We start from the raw sequence: 19,657 nt of genomic DNA, 5'->3' as shown, positions 1-19,657 counted from the left end.
TCTGAGAATCCAATAGAAGCGCCTTGAAAGGGTGTAAGAGCTGTGCTGGGAAGAGGCCACCGTCACGGTGTGGATGAGGGTTATTGCTAAGTTGTGTACGGGTAGTGGGTAACGGAGCAAGCTTGCGTTATACACTGGAACGAAACAGCCAGAGAAGAAACAGCCAGATTTCATGCTAGATTTCCATGTGTTTAGTGGAAACAGTTTCAGTCAGTGACGGCAAAAGGAAAAGTTCAGCAGATCACAACGCATTTTCTCTCATCTTTTGAAGTATCTTATTCTAGCTGCCGTTGGCCAGGGTATGTGTACTATCTCTGTAGTTTATTTATACTTACATGAGGCTTGTAACAGATCCGGAAGCTTTCAGTCAAGAGGTTACAGTTAGCAACCATTCATAATTCTCCTTCTCTAAGTTTGTATTTAGCTCATCATGAATTACTTAGTCATGGTTGTTTTCAAAGCATGTTTGTTTCATCCTTTCAGATTTTTGTGCTATGAACTGTACAAACATGTTTTTTTTTTTTTTTTGAGTTCTAACCAAGATTTTTATTTGTAAGATTACTTTTTAATTGTTGCTTGATATTTTTTGATAATAAAACTTCCTCATTTAAGACAGTAAAATTAAGAGCAAAATTTATGATGACTATTAACTTAATAATTATTAAGTTTTGGAGACTTGCTGGCACTTTCAGGATTACCACTGACTTGTTGGGCGCTTTACCTTACATTTAGTCAGGAAAGCATGACTTGTTTCTTATGATATACTTTGTTATATCTGAATAATGGCTTCCCTTCATATTTTCAATGGCATTAAAATTGTGTTTCTTTTTGATCTCTTAATATTTAATGTTCCTACTATGCTGTTGGGAAGCCTGACTTGCTTATAAGTGAGACTTTTTAATTTTGAAATAGTCAGCTTCTTTCTCTACATACTTTCAAATTCCTTTTTAGAAAGCCTTTTTCCACAATGAATGCACCGAATAAAACGATAGAACTACAGCTGCAAATGAAGCAAAATGCTGAAGAGCTGCAGGATTTTGTGAGAGAATTGGAGAGCTGGGAAAAAGATATTAAAGAAGTGGATTCTGAACTAAGGAAGCAGAGTGGGGTCCCAGAAGAGGTAAAGATCACAAGACCAGTATAAACGTAGTCGTTCATAATGTGATAATGTTTATAATAATTACGTTTATAATAATTACATTTGTTGACTTAAAGTATCTGAATAGAAGGTGTGAACTAACCTCGCTGAAGTAGACCAAAGATTCCTCTGTAAACTGCTCCACCAACAGAACTGTGGGGTAGTAGCCTCTGGAGGTGATGAGGCCAGTAAATTTTTAGTCAGTTTGGGGTAGATTTATGAGAATGTCTCTGTGGCAGCATCAGTATCACTTATTTACTTCTGAATTTTAACATATTTACTGTGTATTGAAAGGTTTATACTTGTCCGTCGTGGTTTTGTGGAGTTCGTGAGAACAGCTTGCTGGATGGATTTCTAAAATAAAACTAGTCAGTGGATACATACTATATTTAAACATAGGTACTGTAGATACTTCAGTGCAAGTGACTTTCACGCATCTGTTTTATATTAAATTACTTAATTTAGAATTTACCACCAATTCGAAACAAGGCTTTTAAGAAAAAGAAGAAAAGCAAAAGTAAAGTCCCTTCAAAGATAACCTCTGAAGAAAACAAGAAAAACAAGATCAAGTCTTATGATTATGAAGCATGGGGAAAACTTGATGTGGTGAGTCAGAATATTTGATTTGTTACCTGAGTCTTGTCCCCAGCTGATGCTGTGTTAAATAAAATTTTGTTATAGTACTGAGAATTCAGTCCACAAGTTGTTATCTAACTGTGCTGGGTACCATATGAACGTATAAAGTAGCTTTCTCCCAAAAAGGTTATGTGTTTAGTATTTGGAATATCAATAAATAGTTGTTTTTTTATTCACTGTGCTTTTTTTCAGCAGATTGAATTTGAGTTTAAGGAAAAAATGTATTAACAGTAGATCTATGAAAAGGTAATAATTCTAGTGGAATTTAAGACTAAACACAGTTGTTAGTATTGGGATAGTTCTCTCACTTTTGTAATGGGGAATACTCCTTAGTAGAGAGGAGTAAAAATTTTTGAAAACATGTATATAATTTTCCTAAAGCCTTACTTTTATTATTTTGCACTGTTGAATTATAATGAAGGTAATAGGTGGTTTGGGTTTTTTTCTGATTTCAGGATAAAATACTTGAAGAACTCGATAAAGAAGATAGTACTCATGATTCTATATCTCCAGAATCAGACTCTGAAGAAGATGGAATTCGTATAGATGCAGAAAAGGCTCTTGCAGAGAAGGAAAAGGTTATAGCATTACAGATGTGTGTTATTGGCAAAGTAGCAATTTGTATGTAGGAGCATTCGTAGTTTGTTTTAAAAGATCATCCACTGAGACCACACATCTGGTGTGGAAGAATTGCCTGTCTGGAAGTTTTTACGTCTCTTTTCCTGCCTATTCCAAAATAGAAAATTCTCACTGCAGTTCTCTTTCTTCTCATCACAAATAGCAGCAAGCTTGTCAGATTCTGCTTAATGGATGCTTATGATGATAAATATTGTGATGACATTTTTCTTTGAGAAGTTGAATTGCTGTATAGAATTAGACTATTAGTCTGCTGTATAGATCAGACTATTTTTTACCTGAACAAAACACCTGAATGTCCCAAAATAAATCCTCAAAAATTTAGAGGCAGTCTTTTTGTGAGGCCTCTACATCTGGGTATGATGAATGAGCTTGTATGTCTCCTTTGCTTTAGTAATTTCAAGTTTGTACCAGTTCCATTTTACCTAATAAGGTGGGATACAGGGAGAGATCTATCTCATGATTCATTACCATGAGAAATAGGCTAAGTTGTGTAGCAACTTGTGTGGTTTTGAGAAAGTTCCTTGTTTGTAAGCAATCACCTAGCCCATCTGTCAGTGCATGCTTTACTTCAGAAGAGTTTTAGTTTTGGTTTGGTATTTTTGTAAGTTTTTTGTGTGGTTTTTTGGAGATTTTTTTGTGTTCTTCTGTGGAAATTCCTAAATGTGTAATCTACAGTCTGCACTAAGCAACTGAGGTGTCTTTTGCCATTATCATCTTGACTGCAGTGAAGTACTTCAGGGTACAAGAGATAAAAGTTGTGTCCCAAAGGAGGGAGAAATGACAGTAATTACCTTGGAAAGCAAAGGTGCCTAATCTAGTTACTAAAAAGTTAAAAAAACCCAAATAAACAACAATTCAGTAATTTAAGCAGCTGTGTATGGACTTGTAATCAGTTTCCAAAAATGACCTACAGATGCTGAAAATCAATATTTTATAAAACCCTGTCATTGCATATATCATGAGAACTATTTAATGTGTGGGATACTTAGAATATATTATTTTAAAAACATGTTTCACAGTAAAACAGTACTTCTAGAGAAATGGGTTTTTTTCCCCACCAAAAATTAGCAACATGTCTGTGAGTGTAAAGTAACTTGCTGAAAAGGCTTTTTTCTGTTTGCAGGGTAATAACTACTTTAAACAAGGAAACTTTGATGAAGCTATAAAATGCTATACTAGAGGGATGCATTCTGATCCATACAATCCAGTATTGCCCACAAACAGAGCATCGGCTTTTTATAGAATGAAGAAGTAAGAATTGCATTGTTAAATCTGTAATGTTTTCTTACATGAAATGCTACCTTCGAATTTTTTGTCTGGTTTTAAGTCTTGATTACATATCGTGCCGTGATGTAGTCTATGTAAAACTGCTGTTTCAACTTGCCTTCCAATTTCCAAGTAAAATAGGAATCACTAGGATAAGGAATCTGGTAGTCTCCCTCATCTATTTTTCCTCTGCTTTCATGCTCAAGTTCACTGTCTTCTATGTTAGAATGTAACACTTGAAGAAAAAAGAGGAAGCTCACCATCTAAATTGCCTTTCAGATTCAGTGAGCTCTTTTTCTAAGGTTTTGATTTTTTGGGGGTAGAAGGGTTACAGAGGAGTTGGTTATTCTTTCTGTGGTAGTAGAGGCTGTTGAACTCTGTTTTCCTTGTTTTGATGTATTCCAAATCAAGAGATGTTTAAATATTTGTTCTGTGCCCCTTCTGAAGTATATAAGATTTCCATTTTATCAAGAACTTGGGAAAGTTCAAAATAAGATAAATTGCTAAAGTTTTGTGTTTTTGTTACCTAGATGTGTCCAAACTACTCAGTCCTTTCTCTTTGATAGGTTTTCTGTTGCGGAATCTGATTGCAATTTAGCACTTGCTTTAGATAAAAATTACATTAAGGCTTATGTGAGAAGAGGGGCTGCTCGCTTTGCTTTGAAAAATCTTCAAGGTGCTAAAGAAGGTGGGTCTTTTTAAAATTCTTTCCTTAGAATACATATAAGCTTGATTAGGTCTTGTGTGATCTGCTTATTTGAGGTAGGAATATAATTTTTGTTTCCTGTAAACAAAGAAATGAAATACCATGTTGCATATCCTTCTGGCAAGGTAAAGTTCAAGTAGCAGGTCCCAATGATTGCTGCAGATATTAGTAGTTCTAGAATAATTCAGCTTTAAATGTCTTAGAATTATGTATTCCTTACAATATCTTAGGTTTCTTGAGTAACTACAGAAAAAGGATTATCTCAAAAGAATGCTCTTACTCATCTGTCCTTCCTAACTGAAACATATTTTTCTGGTCTTCTGATAGATTATGAAAAAGTTTTGGAGCTGGATGCAAATAATTTTGAAGCTAAAAATGAACTGAAGAAAATTGATCAGGTAATAAGTTTAATAGACTCTAGCATAAATTAATACACACTGTTCAGTCTATATCAATCTATATTTATAACAAGAACTGATTCAACAAATTGTCATGCTTTTTATGGCATTTGAAGTTCATTGAAGTCAACATCTGTAATTGATTTACTTCTGGATAAGCTCACTTGTCAGTGCTGTATGAATATGCTTATACCTCTTCAACTGTATTTTTGAAAGTGCTTGAAAAATTTGTTTTAGGAAGGAAGACACAAAGTGTCCAGGAGTTGAGGAAATAAATGATTTGTGAATTGGAGTATATACAAACAGGTTTCATGAGTCATTTTGCATTGTGCTTCAGAAATTACATACTTTTTATTTACCAAATATTATTCTGACTCGCAGTCCCTCATAGAGATACATTTTCAAGAAACAATTTAAAATGGTCTCTTTAATTCGTATTCAATTTACAACAGGCATTTGTGTTAAAAAGTTTGGCAGATTTTTGCATCTTAAAAGTTTAGAGTTTATCATAATTTGTGTTCTGAAAACATGTAAGTGGGGAAATTATTACTGAGGAAAAAAGTACATCTTTGCAGGCTCTGTCATCAAAAGAAAGTTCAGAACAGAAAGAGTTTGAAGATGCCAGAACAGGATTAACAGACGGAGAGAAGCAGCGCACTGAAGAGCAGCAACTCAAGCAGAAAGCTATTGCAGAAAAAGATCTGGTAAATCACAGGTTCTGGTGGAACAGGAGAGACCTAGTAAAGACAAGTGTTGTGTTGTGCTAATAGCTATGCAAATGTATGAATTAAACCTGATGCTGTCTTAAACTTCATAAATGCAGTGTCCTTGGCGTAACCTTAATTGTGTCCCGTTCTGGGCTCTGTAGGGAGGTGAGTGGGACAGTGAGTTCTGTTTGGATTCTTCTGGAGGAAGAAGTATGCAAGGTAGCTTTTATGGCCCAAATTGCATATGCTGAATTTCAAATATGTGGTAAGACAAGTAGAACCTGAACTGCACTTTACAAAGATCCCATTTCTCCATTATTATATGCATTTTGATCCTGACCCCTGCTTGTCTAAGTACAGTTGTGGATTATTTCTTGTGATTTTAAACCTTTGATTACATGATGAAAAGGAGTTATAAGACAGACTTTGGGGGTGCAGGCAACAATGACAAAAAAACATATTTCTGGATACATAGTCTTAAAGTTGGCTTATTGATTTCTCCATCTCACCACTCTTTCAATTAAGAAATAACATTATCAACTAAATCAAACTTTTATATCTGTTCACTTACCTAGCTATATAACTTCTGACTAGTTATCAATATTCAAAACTGTTACACTGGTTGTGAGAAGTAATTAGTAGGAAAAGAATGAAACCCTACATTAAGTAGGTAAAAGGAACAAGAGTTTTAATAGATCACATAACAGAAATTTCAGTCTAATGCAATACTTCATTGGTGGCAAAGTTGACTCACTGCAGGCCTGTTCCTGGCAACATGGATCTTGTCAAGTCTGAACTATGGCCTTTCATTTTTTTTCAGTGAGTAGAGTAGAAGCAGAGGAGATATGTGGCTTCATATTAGTACTGAGAAGCAAAAGATAGTTTTAGTCCCCCAAAAACAAACAAAAAAGTAATTTTCTTGTAGAGAGCATTAATTACAAAACAACAACATTTGTATTATATATCCCTAGGTAATATTTGGGGATAAGATTCATGGATGTAGCAGGGTAAAGATGAATTTGTGCAGTGCAAAAGTCGTGTTGAAAGGGGAATTGTAAAGGTTCAGCTCATGTTTAAATTCAGGAGGTACAGGATGGCTTATCCTGCACATCAAGCATAAAGATAAAAAAGAAGTTGTAGATTTAAGTGTGCACCTAAACTCTGCATATGGCAGATTTTTTTATCCTTGAAGTATTAGAAATAATTAAGATACCTTTTGTGTTCTGCCTAGATATGAGGAAATATGCCATAAATGTCTGGCTTGATATGGGTGTTCTTTGTGATCTGTATTTGTGATGTTGTGACCCTGTCTGCTAAAAGGATTCATTGCACTGGATCTTTCTTAATGCTCTTTTTTTTTTTCTGACCTAAATATTACAGGGTAATGGTTATTTCAAAGAAGGAAGGTATGAGGCTGCAATAGAATGTTACACCCGTGGTATTGCAGCAGATGGCACCAATGCGCTGCTGCCAGCTAACAGAGCCATGGCCTACCTAAAGATTGAGAAGTAAGTGGAATTGCAAATACTGTATTGTTTGTTTGATGTGAACTAGACAGAATAATGATCCAGTAGATTTTCATTCAAGTTCAGTTATTGTCACTCCTTCTAATTCTTGTTAGAATTTAGTCTAGAATAAATCATGTTGAAAGCAGTAAAGGGAACAAATCTGTATGTGCTATCTTGCAATGCGTTTTGTAGAAAAAAGTTCTGAGAAAATAAAATAGCACCAGTATGAAAATATAGCTTCTAAAGTTGGATTTTTGTTCTCTTACGTATATGAAGTTCAGATATTCACCTTTCTGAAAGGAACTGCCTGAACCTTTGTCTTTTTTGACTATAAAACGTGCTCAGCTACTAATGTTGGACTGTAAAAAGAAGTGGATTATAGCTTTTGACTTCAAAGGGAACAAATAGAAGCTTTTTCTGGAAATTGTGATATTTTAAAATATTTTTTTTAGTTCACTAATGGAGACATGTATGTGTAGTTTCTTTTTTAATTAAGCTTTATCCAGCTAACCCAGAAACAGTAGCAAATGCGTGCTTTTTAGCAAATTAGGTAAATTTCATATGACCATTTTTGAAATCTCAACTTTTTTTGACTCGTTGGTGGTGTGGTAGTTTAAAACTTTCAAGATGGTAGCATGAGAAGCAGAGAGCTCAGTGTTGTGTTGGTCATGTGTTCTGTGACAAGGCTGGGTGTCCGAAGAGACAGTACATTGATCTCAAATTAGGATATTATAAAATAGGTTGCTTGGGTAGTATTTCTGACACGACAATTATAATTTAAAGTACATCAGAATGCAAATAATATTCTCTGAGATTCAGAGGAAGTGATACTTTAATTGAATTGCCAAGCAAGAAAATCGATTCTGTATGATAAATCTGTGTATCATGAGTCTTTACATTTGAAGAGAATCAAACATAAAATGTAACAGAAGCTCACTGGTATTCATACAAACTGCTAGTATTGATAAGAACTGCAAATAAAAATTAATTTCCATAAATTAAATGATAGTTTGAAGAGGAAGAGGGATGAATGAAAATACTTTAATGAACACATAGTGGAATCATGATCTAATATAACTAAATACAAAGGGGATGGAAAAATTTGATCTTATAATAAACAAATTACATTAATGCAAGGATTTACTGAACTTCCCATTCTGAAATAGTTAAGGACAAGTCACAGAAGTTCAGATGTAGAAAAATTTATTCTCATGTTGGCTTGCTTCTCCTTCCTTGTACTTTGTAATGGTATTTCTAGTTTTCAGAAGTACAAAGCCATGGTACTGACTTTGATTTTAAGGCTATTGAATGTTTAAAGTGAACTCTGCTCTGACAAGCTTTAAACATTTATTTTCACAGAGGAAGTGAATTTTTCTGGTATGAGATACCATCAGATTTGATTCAAATTTCAAGGTGCTGAAAAATCATATTTTGTGCCTTTTTTTTTTTTTTTTTTTTTTTTTTTTTTTTTTTTTTTTTTTTTTTTTTTTTTTTTTTTTTTTTTTTTTTTTTTTTTTTTTTTTTTTTTTTTTTTTTTTTTTTTTTTTTTTTTTTTTTTTTTTACATTGTAGCTCAGTGATATGTATATGTATGTAGGAAATTAGGAAATTAGGATCTACCTTTATATTTTAATTGGTTTGGGTAGCTCTGTGTTTTCAGTTGAAACTTCCTGTTGAAACTGATTATTAATTTTGTACTACTCTTTTGCTGAGATATGAAGAGGCAGAAAATGACTGTACACAAGCTCTGCTCTTAGATGCCTCGTATTCTAAAGCTTTTGCCAGGAGAGGAGCTGCCAGAGTTGCTCTTGGAAAGCTAAAAGAAGCTATGCAAGGTATGACTTTAAATTAACCTAAATGTGACAGGTAAGAGATCAGTATAAGAACGTGCTGATTTTTTTTTCTCTGGCTAATCACTATTATCAGTGCAAAAAGGAAAACCTGAGGGATTTTGTTGGGTTCACTGAATGTGTATCAAAACTCTTGTGTTGGTATCCATGTGTCGACAAGACAGTTTTGTGTGAAGTTACAACTGTCGTTGTTTATGATAAATAGTAAGAAATAGTTTGAAAAATTTGTTTAAAAAGGGAGTCATCGTATAAGCATTAGGATGACCTATGAGTGGACTCTGAGGCAAATTGAGAACTGGATGAAAAGCCGATCCCAGAGGGTTGCATCAGTGTCATAGGCTCTAATTGGAAGCCTGTCACTAGTGGTATCCCCTAGAGTTCAATACTGGGTCCAGTATTGTTTAACTTACTCATCAGTGACTTGGATGAAGGGGCAGAGGCCTCCTCAGCAAGTTCCCTGGTAACATAAAGCTGGGAGGAGTGGCCGATAACCCAGAGTGCTGTGCAGCCCTTCAGAAGGACCTCAGCACGTCGGAGAGATGGGCAGAGAAGAACTGTCTGAAATTGAACAAAGTCAAATGCAGGGTGCTGCACCTGGGGAAGAATAAACCCATGCACCAGGATAGTCTGGGGTCTGACCTGCTGGAAAGCAGCTCTGCAGAGAAAGACCTGGGGGTCTTGGTGGACAACAAACTGTCCATGAACCAGCAGTGTGCCCTTGTGGCCAAAAAGACCAGTGGTATCCCAGGGTGCATTAGTAAGAGCATTGCCAGTAGGTTGACGGAGTTGATCCTGCCCTTCTCAGCCCTAGCGATGCCACATCTGGAGTGCTCTGTCCAGTTCTGGGCCCCTCAGTATAAGAGAGACATGGAGCTCCTGGAGTAGGCACAGTGGAGGGTGACAAATATGATTAAGGGGCTGGAGCATCTCTCTTAAGAGGAGAGGCTGAGGGAGGTGGGCTTGTTCAGCCTTGAAAAGAGATGTCTGAGAGGGAACCTCATCAGTGAGTGTATCTGAAGGGAGGGTGTCAAGAGAATGGATCCAGGCTCTTCTTGGTGGTGCTGAATATTAGGACAAGAGGCAATGGGCAGAAACTGAGGCATAGGAAGTTCCACCTTAATATGAGGAAGAACTTCTTTACTGTGTGGGTGACTAGGACAGATTCCCCAGGGAGGTTGTGGAGTCTCCCTCACTGGAGATATTCAAGAACTATCTGGACACAATCCTGTGCCATGTGCTCTAGGATGACCCTGCTTGATTGAGGAAGTTGAACCAGAGGACCCACTATGGTCCCTTCGAACCTTGCCCATTCTGTGATTCCATGACTTACCTGCCTTTAATTAATTTTAGAGCTATGAAAGGAAAATAGAAGGTTTAAAAATATGCCATGAGTACACTGTAACTTGTAAAATCTACAGCTTATATGTTGGTTTTCACTCAGATTTTGAAGCTGTTCTGAAGCTGGAACCTGGAAATAAACAAGCAATGAACGAACTCGCTAAAATAAGGAATGTATGTATACTTACGCAAGTTTGGTGGTTTTTTGTTTCTTTGGGAGTAATTATTCATCAAACTTCTGATCTTTTGAATAACTTGCCAATTTTTTTTCAGGAATTAACTGAGAAAGAACAGCGAACTCATCAAGAATATCCTGCGGTATTGATAAAAGAAACAGAAATAAAAAATATAGTGAAACTGATTGATGACCCATTACAGATTAAAACAACAGTAAGTTATTTTGTGAGTTGCTTTCTATAATGATGGGTAAAGTACAGCTTAAAGTTAAAAATCTACTTCTGGTAGATTAACTCTTGGCTTGTGGAAAGCCAGAAATTACTCTTGATATATTTCAAGAACATACACGTACATGGAAATGCTGAAGTTCACAGCAGCGGTGGTGTAAGCATTCAGCCTACAGCACCACCTTCAGAAAACATGGTGTATGCATACATTTATAATGTGAAATAGGGAGGCCACACCACAGCCCTGTCCCGTGTCTATAGCTAACATTGCAGTTCAGAGGAAAGGGGAGACAGTTGCGTCTCTGTTTGATTGCAGACTTGACAAAGCCCTGGGTAAACTTTTGTTCTTTTCTTCTACTGTTTACAGTTTCTACAGCAGCGCCATAGTGGTAATAAGACATTTTGCCTATGCTGCTGTCACGTAGAGCTACTGCAAGAGCTTTGAGCCTGCATTTTTATCCACATAAACTGTAGAACAGCAGGGTATTGGTTTTCAATAAGCAATATTTTTTGACTATGAATTATCAGTGGTTATAGATTAATGAGTTATATATGAAAAAATATGGTAATACAGAGAGTAATACCAGCATTCTTTATGTATTAGGCTTCTTCTTTTAGTACATTTAATCTTTATACATTAAGAAATGAGTTATGTAAGTGCAAAGCTTACTCATACTTTTATTTGTATGTACTTTTACTATGTAATGCTATGCTTTTGATAATTTGAAAACACTTGTTTACCTTCATGGAATATATAATTCAGGTGGATAATTTTAGTAGAAAGTGGTTATTTTGATCCTTTGGGAGGGGGGATTATTATGTGCTCTCTATAATTAGATACAATATTTCTGTAAAATCAAAATGAATTTATTTCAGGTCTGAAGTACTTGAAGTATTACAGACAGTTATATAAAGTGTTCAGGAGATTCTAAATTGGTTGTATTTCTCTTGTTATTCTGTTAAAGTAGAAGTATAGATGAAAATCTGTGCTTTTAGTACTGCCCAACAACTGCAGAGAGAACTGTAATTTTATTTCATATCCGCTAGTCAGCCATAGTGATGAGATGGTATTGGCTGTCAATACAGCAAGATGACAAGGGGCTTTTTTTGATGTGATTTAAAGCAGTCTGCAAACTGCAGTGAAGACTTAACAATGGGATCGTGTTAGCGTTGGACACAGAAATCTGCCATTTCTTAAAAGTCTCAGTTGTTGAGTACGTTTAATCATGTGCATTTGCATCAGTATTTCTAGAGCAATACGTGCTATATGCATGTTCAGAAAATGAAATTCCAAAGCAAAAAGTGGTGATTTTTTTTTTAATGCAAGACCTGTGAAGGTGGCGCTAGGTGATGGCAAAAAATAATGATAATCATGTAGAGATTAAAGAGGCTGAAAGCTTTTAGTTCCTATATTCTCTAGTAGTGGAATTAATTACCTTTCAGTATATGTAACTTGGTTAGTCAACAGGGTTGAGTTACAGAGATTTATTATGTCAAAATTTTAAATTGTGGGTCATTGGCTTATATTGCTGGATATTTACTTGTCTTGCTAGATTCTATACAAAGTGTGACTGCATCACTGGTCAAAGTATATGATAGATCTTGCCTGTTCAGCCTTAGCAGAAAAAAGGTATAGATTTAATTATTATTATTTTAATTATTACTGTGAGAACACAGTGCAGATTCTGAGATCCTCTAGAGTAAGTATATACTAGTTTATGAGGGAAAAGCAATAAAATTATCATATCAGGCTTCATGTAGAATTTAATGAAGTTTCCTTTTTTGCCATTTACCTTTATTGAAAGTGTCTTCTGTGTGCACCACTACAGATGTAACTGCTTATCATAAGATTATTTTAAATTATACACAGCTGTGTCAGGGGCCTGTATAAACACTTGCGTTGAGTCTGCATATGATATTTGGTATGTGTTCTGTTTAGAAGCCATTGCGAAGAATAGAAATTGAAGAAGTTGATGATGATACACCAGATGGGGACTTGCCCAGCACTACTTCTTTAGTCAATAACTGGAGGAATTCAGTGAGTGTTGGAAGAACAGAGACTCTAGATCAGGATGATCTCTTGGCTACAACAGATATTCCGAAAGCAAAGCACCTGAAAATAGAAGAAATCAGTGATACATCACCATTAAAGTAAGTATAATAATTCTGATCCTCTTTTAGAAAGGCAAATGTTGAAAAGTTGAAAGGTAATCTTCATTTCCAAATGTCTACATGTGATGAGGTATCAAATATATTTTAGAGAATCTGAATTAAAAAGAAAATGTTGAAAGAAACTGGAGTTCTGGCACGTCTGCCTCTTTGATCTGTGCAGTGGTTGAGTCAAGTGTGATCTATTTAGTGTCAGATGGAAAACTCACTCTTACACTGAAAATAAAAGTGAAGTCATAATGTTTTCCTGCATACCATACTCTGTCTTGCTTGTGCACTTCATCTTCCCTAGCTGTGATCTTTTTATTTGTAGTGGTTTAGAATAGATTTTGGGCAGAGTTTTCTTTGCACACGAGATGTGTGGGAGAAGAGGAGCAGGTGATTGTCAACACACTTTCCTCTACTGAATATGCAGCTAATAACTTCAGGTTTACTCAGGGTTTCTAAGTTACACTCTGTGTGTTAGGCAAACTCAAGTCTGGCTTGCTAAAACTACACTAAAGAACAGAAGGTTTCTCCTTGCTGAGAATTAGAACTCTGCTTGTTGTTCACTGTACTGACACTGTCTCATTCTCTTAACAGTAAATACTTTTTATGGAACCTTGATTGAAGAATTTGTATGAGAAACACTTCCCCTGCACCCACCTTTTCCAGCTCAGTTAGATGGATTTACTGTGAAGTGTTGAAGAAAAAAGCATATTCTTAGCCATTTTATAATGTCTAAAAAGTAAATGGACTTAAATGACGACTTTTAAGACAAAAAATAGATCGAGTGCTATCAGTGTTGAAACCATTTGTTCATTTGACATAGTTATTGTTTTTCATTATGAAATTGAAGAAAATTGTTATTTTTTTTAGTTATGTATCGGAGAAACCTACCATAAAAAGCAGTTAAGAGGCTGAGTAATTTTAAGTATTTGCAGATGTGTTTGTGTTCTTTTTAAAAAAGGTGAATCGAATATAAAGCTTTTATAAATTGAAGGGATTTTTAAGTATCTGCTTAAGCTAAAACACATTATTTTAAAAAAAATTGTTCGTATTTTAACTTTTAATAAATGGATCTCCGGTTAGGTCTCAGTGTAGGATTTCCTTAAAAGTTTTCTTGATTATGTGTTTCAAAATACCTTTGCAGGCTTCCTGTTAGTGCGAAAGGAATTTCATCAACATTGCATCCATCCTCCCCTGCAAACAAACAGAGAGAAAAAGATATCAGAAGGTCATTTATGTCTACTTCTCCAGTTCCTGCTGTTCCTGCAAACTCTTTCCAACTTGAGTCTGACTTCAGGAAGTTGAAAGATTCCCCAGAAAACATGTACTTGTACCTGAAGGTATAAAAATGTAGAGTATCATGGATAGTTCTTCAACTGATGCTGAAGAAACAGTACACTTAGGTGGAAGAGAGAGCTGTGTTTAGAATGTGTTAACAATGTACAATAGTACCTTTTTTTTAATTGCCTTCACAAACAGTTTGGTCCATATCTGAGTATTTCTTCACTTGTGCCTGACTTTTCACTCACTTTGAGTACAGTCTCTGCAAAATCTTTTTTTTTCAAACATAGGCCCTTGTTCTTTAAGGACTTAAATACATTAGTAACCATTTCAACTTCTAATTTTTCAAGTGAATGCTTCTGGGGTAATTAGACATAGCAACAATTTTAAAATGAACAAATGCTTGAAACACAGCCAAAAACAACCCCAAAATTGATATCTAATGTCACATAGTGTCATTTGGGGTTCATCTGCTTTCATGCACTTCATCATTGTCCAAGACATTCTTAAAATGGACATCTGATTCTCATGACTAAGGTGTATTTGTTTTGACCAAAAATAACACTTCTTCAATTTTTCCAAAGCAAATAGAGCCCTCGCTTTATGCAAAGCTGTTTCAGAAATCCTTAGATCCAGATTTGTTTAACCAGATACTGAAAATTCTACATGATTTCTACATTGAGTAAGTTTAACTCCTCCTTTGTTTTACATTGCTTATTGCTGTTCTGAGGGTTTTGGGTTTTTGGTTTTTTTTATTTGACAGGAGGGAGGTCGGTTTTTTATTGTGTGCTTGTTTGTGGTCTTTTTCTCTCTAGTCCCAAACTTGGGCATACAAAATTACTTCCAGGACATAAGATTACATGAGCATAATACAGTAATTAGAATGACTCAATTGTTCCTTCATAATAAATGAAACTTATCTTGAAAAATCAGATAGAAAAGAATTGAAGAAATAGACATTTTTTACTGTGGGTTGTTGAATTTCATTCTTCTAAAGAGCAGCAGAAACTAGCATTAGACTGTATGAAATAACTTTTACTTATATTGCTGTGTGTATTCTGTTACCACATATAATTGCAAGTTGTCTTCTATTTTAACTTCTAAAGCTGAGAAATTCGGAGAGGTTTGGTTTTATGCCATGCTTATTGTGATGCACTGAGACTTCTAAGTATGTGCTAGCATTTTACAGTAGCCTGTGGTAAATGTGTGTTGGAGACTGAAATTCTGATAAGGCAGGACCTGACAAATTATTTTTGAAATTTCTATCCACACTACCATTTGAGTGCTAAAGTTCATTTTGCCTGTCAAAGGCAGTGTGCTGCTTCTCTGAATTACTTTTTCTGAGAGCACACACTAGAAATGTTTTTAGGGCATTGTTCTATGTAGAAGAGCAAACATAAATCAATGTTTGCCTTTCCCTTGGTTTCCTTAAAAGTCAAATATCTGTCATATGGATGAAAAATGCTGTCTTCAGACATTTGGTCTTCAGACGCCTGCATTTGGTGGTATGACATATAAAGGGTAGGAAGTTGAAATTGTTTGCTGTGAGGTGAAAGTTCTGTCTCCCTTCTGAAGAAGTGTGAAGTTATGGAAGAAAAATAGTGTTTGTTCATGTCTGTAACAAATACAGCATCTGTTTACTATTGACCAGAATAATGTAAAATGAACACAATCTAGGAATTTTCTGTATGGATAAAAATTTAGGCAACTGTAATTGGCTCAGCTTTTTGCTGAGTTTCTTGTGGCCACAGGTGCTTCTTCCTTTCACACTACCCCAGTATTTACAGAAATGATGAGGTTATGGCCAGGTGTAAGCACTAAATCATGTAATAGGCAATCTGTACAGGACCAGCAGTCAGTTTGCATCACTCTAGGTTTTTGTATTTCTTCGCTCTTGCTCTGTAGAAGAATCATACTTACATAATGGTTTCTGGATATTGACTTTTTGTATTGTGAATGGAAGAATGAATAGGAAAGACAAGAAAGATAGGGAATAGGAGAAACAGAGAAGGGAATTCTATTTTATTGGTCCTCTAATTTCTTCTTCCTGAGTTCTTTAATATTGCTTGCAGTTACTGAATCTTTCTAATCAACAGTAGTTATTTTTATATTTTTAATAATCTTCTTCAGGAAAGAGGAGCCATCGCTCATCCTTGAAATCCTCCAGAGGCTCTCTGAATTAAAAAGATTTGATATGGCAGTAATGTTTATGTCAGGCTCAGAGAAAAAAAGTAAGTAATTTGGTAGTGCTTTTTAAAGCTCATTTTGCGATACTCTAGAGTCTAACAAAAAATATGTAAAATTTAGTGCTATTCTTCTTTATTCCAGATAATAATCAGTTTAGTTGTCTAGCTTTTTGATTGTTCTAGAAGTTAGTATGAATGTCGTGTAGCTTTTCTTAGTCCTTTGATTCCTTATTTATTGTTTAGATTTGAAAACTATAGCTAAATCCTGTTATTTTAATCAGTAATTCCACTGCATTTTATTCTGATAAAATAAGCTTCACTAGCATGTCAGTTTCTAGCTGGTAATGTAAAATATTTATGAACTTGTATGAAATCTTGTGTCTGAGATCCCTATTACACAGTTTCCAGAATTTACAACTATTTCTTGACAAATCCTGACTTTTCTATTCGCAAAAGAATGCAGATATCTCTAAACCACTCAGCCTGGTTTTAGGTCCTGTTCTTGAGGCATCAGTTATTTTAGTTTGATTTCAAGTTGACATTGGCTTGAGTTTGTGGTTTATAAAAGTGGGGTTTGTGTCAAACTTTTTATTTATTTAGCACACCAGACAGACTATGTAATAGTGAGATACTTAAAAGCAAAACATTTATCTGGGACCAAATAATGTTAAATTTACTATCTATAGCTGAGTTTCACTAATAATTATTGTACCTTTGAAATATTTATTTGTGAATTTTGTTAAAATAACATTTAAGTGCAAGTAAATTCCTCTTACAAATTGTGTTCACGCCTTTAACCTTATATAAGCTTTATCTGCCATCTGGCATTAGCTTTTATCTTCTGCATTTAATGGCATAGTGTCAAGATAGTAAACAAAATAAAAGCTCTCTGTTGTCAGGATTATACACTGTTTAAGGAAATGTTGTTAGGCAGCTCCTGGGTGTCAAAGTGAGAATTCCCTTTTGTTGCTTCTTTTCATCCTCAGTAGTTCTAAAAATGTATTCATACTTCAGCTATATAATCCATAGACCACTTTCTTTTGCTGGGGAAAGAATTAGACTAATTTACCTTAAAAGCATGAATCAAAAAAATAACCATTCATGTTGGGATTTTCTTTTACAGTTACACAGGTATTATTCAATCATGTGAACCACATGGGATTAAAAGATGCTTCTGTTGAAGAATTGAAGAAGAAATATGGCATTTTCTCTTAGTAAGATGACTGACATGTAAATTTCCATTTCTTCACATTTTTCATGTGGAAATCAGTTAAGAAATGTAAAAAGACTAGAATTTTGTTGCTTTTTATAAATAATGAAACTCTTAAACTTGGTTTAGCCAAATGGTAAGTGCCTGAAGAGAGAATTATTTAGTTCTGCAGGTACAGTTGCAACAATACAGGTGAAACAATACAATTGAAACAGTACAGATATACATTTTCTTCAGCAGAATCTGTTTGCCTGAGAAACAGTTGAGCAGACTGGCATTCAGGATTTGGATTGTAGATAGAGATCTTTATTAAAAAGAAAAAAAATTATAAACGTGTCTTTGGTAAGAATCAAATGTTGTATATTAGAAATGTGCATGGTTTTTTATTTTAGAAAATAAACAATGTTGAACTGAAGATACTGCATTTCTATGAAGTTTTTTTATTGAGGTGCCTAAATCACTCTTCTCTAAAGATCACATCAGAACTTGTACTGCAGAAAGTGAACTTGAGTTATGATGGCAAAAAAATCTCAAAATTTTTACTTGATTTTACCTAAAAGTAGAGTTTTAGCATTGGCAGCTGACAACCTCAGAACCTGAACTGTAATTGCAGAACAGAAGAAAGACAAATATTGTAGAATTAAACTAAAAGTTTAATGAAAAACACTTGTCTTCTTTCAAGAGTACTTTTAAAATAATCTGTTGAAGTTTACCTTTTGCGTCAGTTGTTTCTAACCAGGTAAATCCCTTAAGATGACTCAGAAGACTAAGCAAAATACCTCTCCAGTATGAAGAAGGCAAAAGTATGAAATTACCTGAAATTCCTAAATAAGAGAGAGCAGTAATAAACCATTTGTACTGTTCACATGACCAGAAGGGTGAAATAATAGACTTTTCAAATATGCTGTAAGATTTAACTTTAATATCCAAGTGGTGGTATCTAAAAATTTGCCTCTGTCTCTAGGTTTAACTGCAGGCTCTTCTATCCCACAGATATCTGCTAGTTTACTTTCATCCTGATTCAGCCCTTGTGCTGTACTGATGCTTCTCTGACTATGGAAGCTTTTTGATATTAATGCTTTTTTGGTAGTTGTGCTGTTTTTCAGAGAAATGATTAAACAGCTACAGCTGAGTTCAAAAAGACTTCAATTTTAAAACATAAGAGCTGTGTTATGTCCTAGTTTGGATATAATCCACTTTAAAATGTAACTGAGCTAAACCTTGGGCTTGGTAGCAACTGACAGGAACAGTACTGACACTCAATCCTTAAGATAGTTTCCAGCTAGTCCTGGTACTGAGCACGAGAATAGCCAGTGTTATTGGGGAAATGGAAGAGCCTTTTATAACACTGCTTGCAGATTACCTACAATATGAATTGTTATTTCTAGGTGTGTCCCAAGTTACTGATAATGGGCTATTTATTCCCCCTATTGTAAAGCACATTGGAGAAGGTGTCGGGGATACTACGGTAACTAACAGACACAGAGGGGTAGTGGAGTACTTAGAGTAATTTTAAAGTATAGATTTTGTAGATACAGTGTGCCTTCCTATGCACTGTTACAGGTTGTTCAGTGTAGAACTGGCTAGGTTATACTAATAGAGCATTTGGTACATTCTCAAAAGCTACTTTTTGAAGGCTGATGGATGAAAACAAGTGATTGGAATAGGGACCTTCAAAAGTAAAAGCAAGACAAAAGCAGAAAGATTTGAAAACTGTAGGCCATGAGTCACCTACAACTCCACTTCATGCAGTGCACTGTGCTTTTAATGAGAATAAGCTGTCATGGTTGGTTTCTGGTCCCACTGCTACTTTTACAGAGATTTCTGTTCAGGATTTGTGCATGTTGAGGAGGGCTGATGAAAAGGAAGTTGTTCAAGCATATAGAATTTGGTGGAGTGGATGAATAGACCTGATTCACGTTGCTACTGAACCTAGCCCAGAAGATTTATCTTGCAAGTCATATGCTACTGTAGCCTTTTCCTTTTTGTTTCTAAATGCGACATCTGATGTTGACTTATTAAGTCCCCAGAATTACTTTTCAGTACATAAAAAGCAATGTAAGACAGAGAGCAGAATGCAGGCATTTGGAGAACTCCCAGCTTCACCTGCTCCAGGAGATGGCACTGTTTTTCCCTTCTAAATTGTTAAAGATTGCCAGATATCAGAATTTGAGAGTTTAATGAAACATGGAGAAGACTGGTAGATTTGAAGTAAGTGAGGAATCCCTTTTGGG

At 35.1% G+C, this 19,657-nt stretch overlaps 1 protein-coding gene across 2 annotated transcripts; it reads left to right on the top strand.

Moving 5' to 3' along the window:
* Positions 1-967: 967 nt before the first annotated feature.
* Positions 968-17,838, top strand: RPAP3 (RNA polymerase II associated protein 3). 2 transcript variants are annotated; one of them, XM_027904638.1, is made up of 16 exons: positions 968-1,120; positions 1,604-1,744; positions 2,230-2,352; positions 3,537-3,664; positions 4,246-4,367; positions 4,713-4,783; positions 5,359-5,487; positions 6,871-6,998; positions 8,711-8,832; positions 10,289-10,359; positions 10,459-10,575; positions 12,529-12,740; positions 13,891-14,086; positions 14,612-14,709; positions 16,158-16,258; positions 17,337-17,838. In XM_027904638.1, exons 1-16 carry the CDS (start codon positions 968-970, stop codon positions 17,426-17,428), a joined length of 2,004 nt encoding a protein of 667 aa, XP_027760439.1. In that variant the 3' UTR covers positions 17,429-17,838. The 2 variants fall into 2 exon arrangements, with proteins under 2 accessions (XP_027760439.1, XP_027760442.1); XM_027904641.1 differs by having other exon boundaries at positions 16,158-16,262.
* Positions 17,839-19,657: the final 1,819 nt, after the last annotated feature.

This window comes from Empidonax traillii, unplaced genomic scaffold (assembly GCF_003031625.1).
Source record: "Empidonax traillii isolate 1590-97213 ecotype Southwest subspecies unplaced genomic scaffold, ASM303162v1 scaffold1071:size191594, whole genome shotgun sequence".
NCBI lineage: Eukaryota > Metazoa > Chordata > Aves > Passeriformes > Tyrannidae > Empidonax > Empidonax traillii.
The sequence above is the reverse complement of the archived record's forward strand: the minus strand, read 5'-3'. Positions and strand labels throughout refer to the sequence as shown.

Coding starts and splice junctions, on each gene's coding strand:
- RPAP3 (XM_027904638.1), top strand. CDS start 968: ATGAATGCACCGAATAAAACGATAGAACTACAGCTGCAAATGAAGCAA. Junction 1,745..2,229: donor CATGGGGAAAACTTGATGTG/GTGAGTCAGAAT, acceptor TTCTGATTTCAG/GATAAAATACTTGAAGAACT. Junction 12,741..13,890: donor AGTGATACATCACCATTAAA/GTAAGTATAATA, acceptor ATACCTTTGCAG/GCTTCCTGTTAGTGCGAAAG.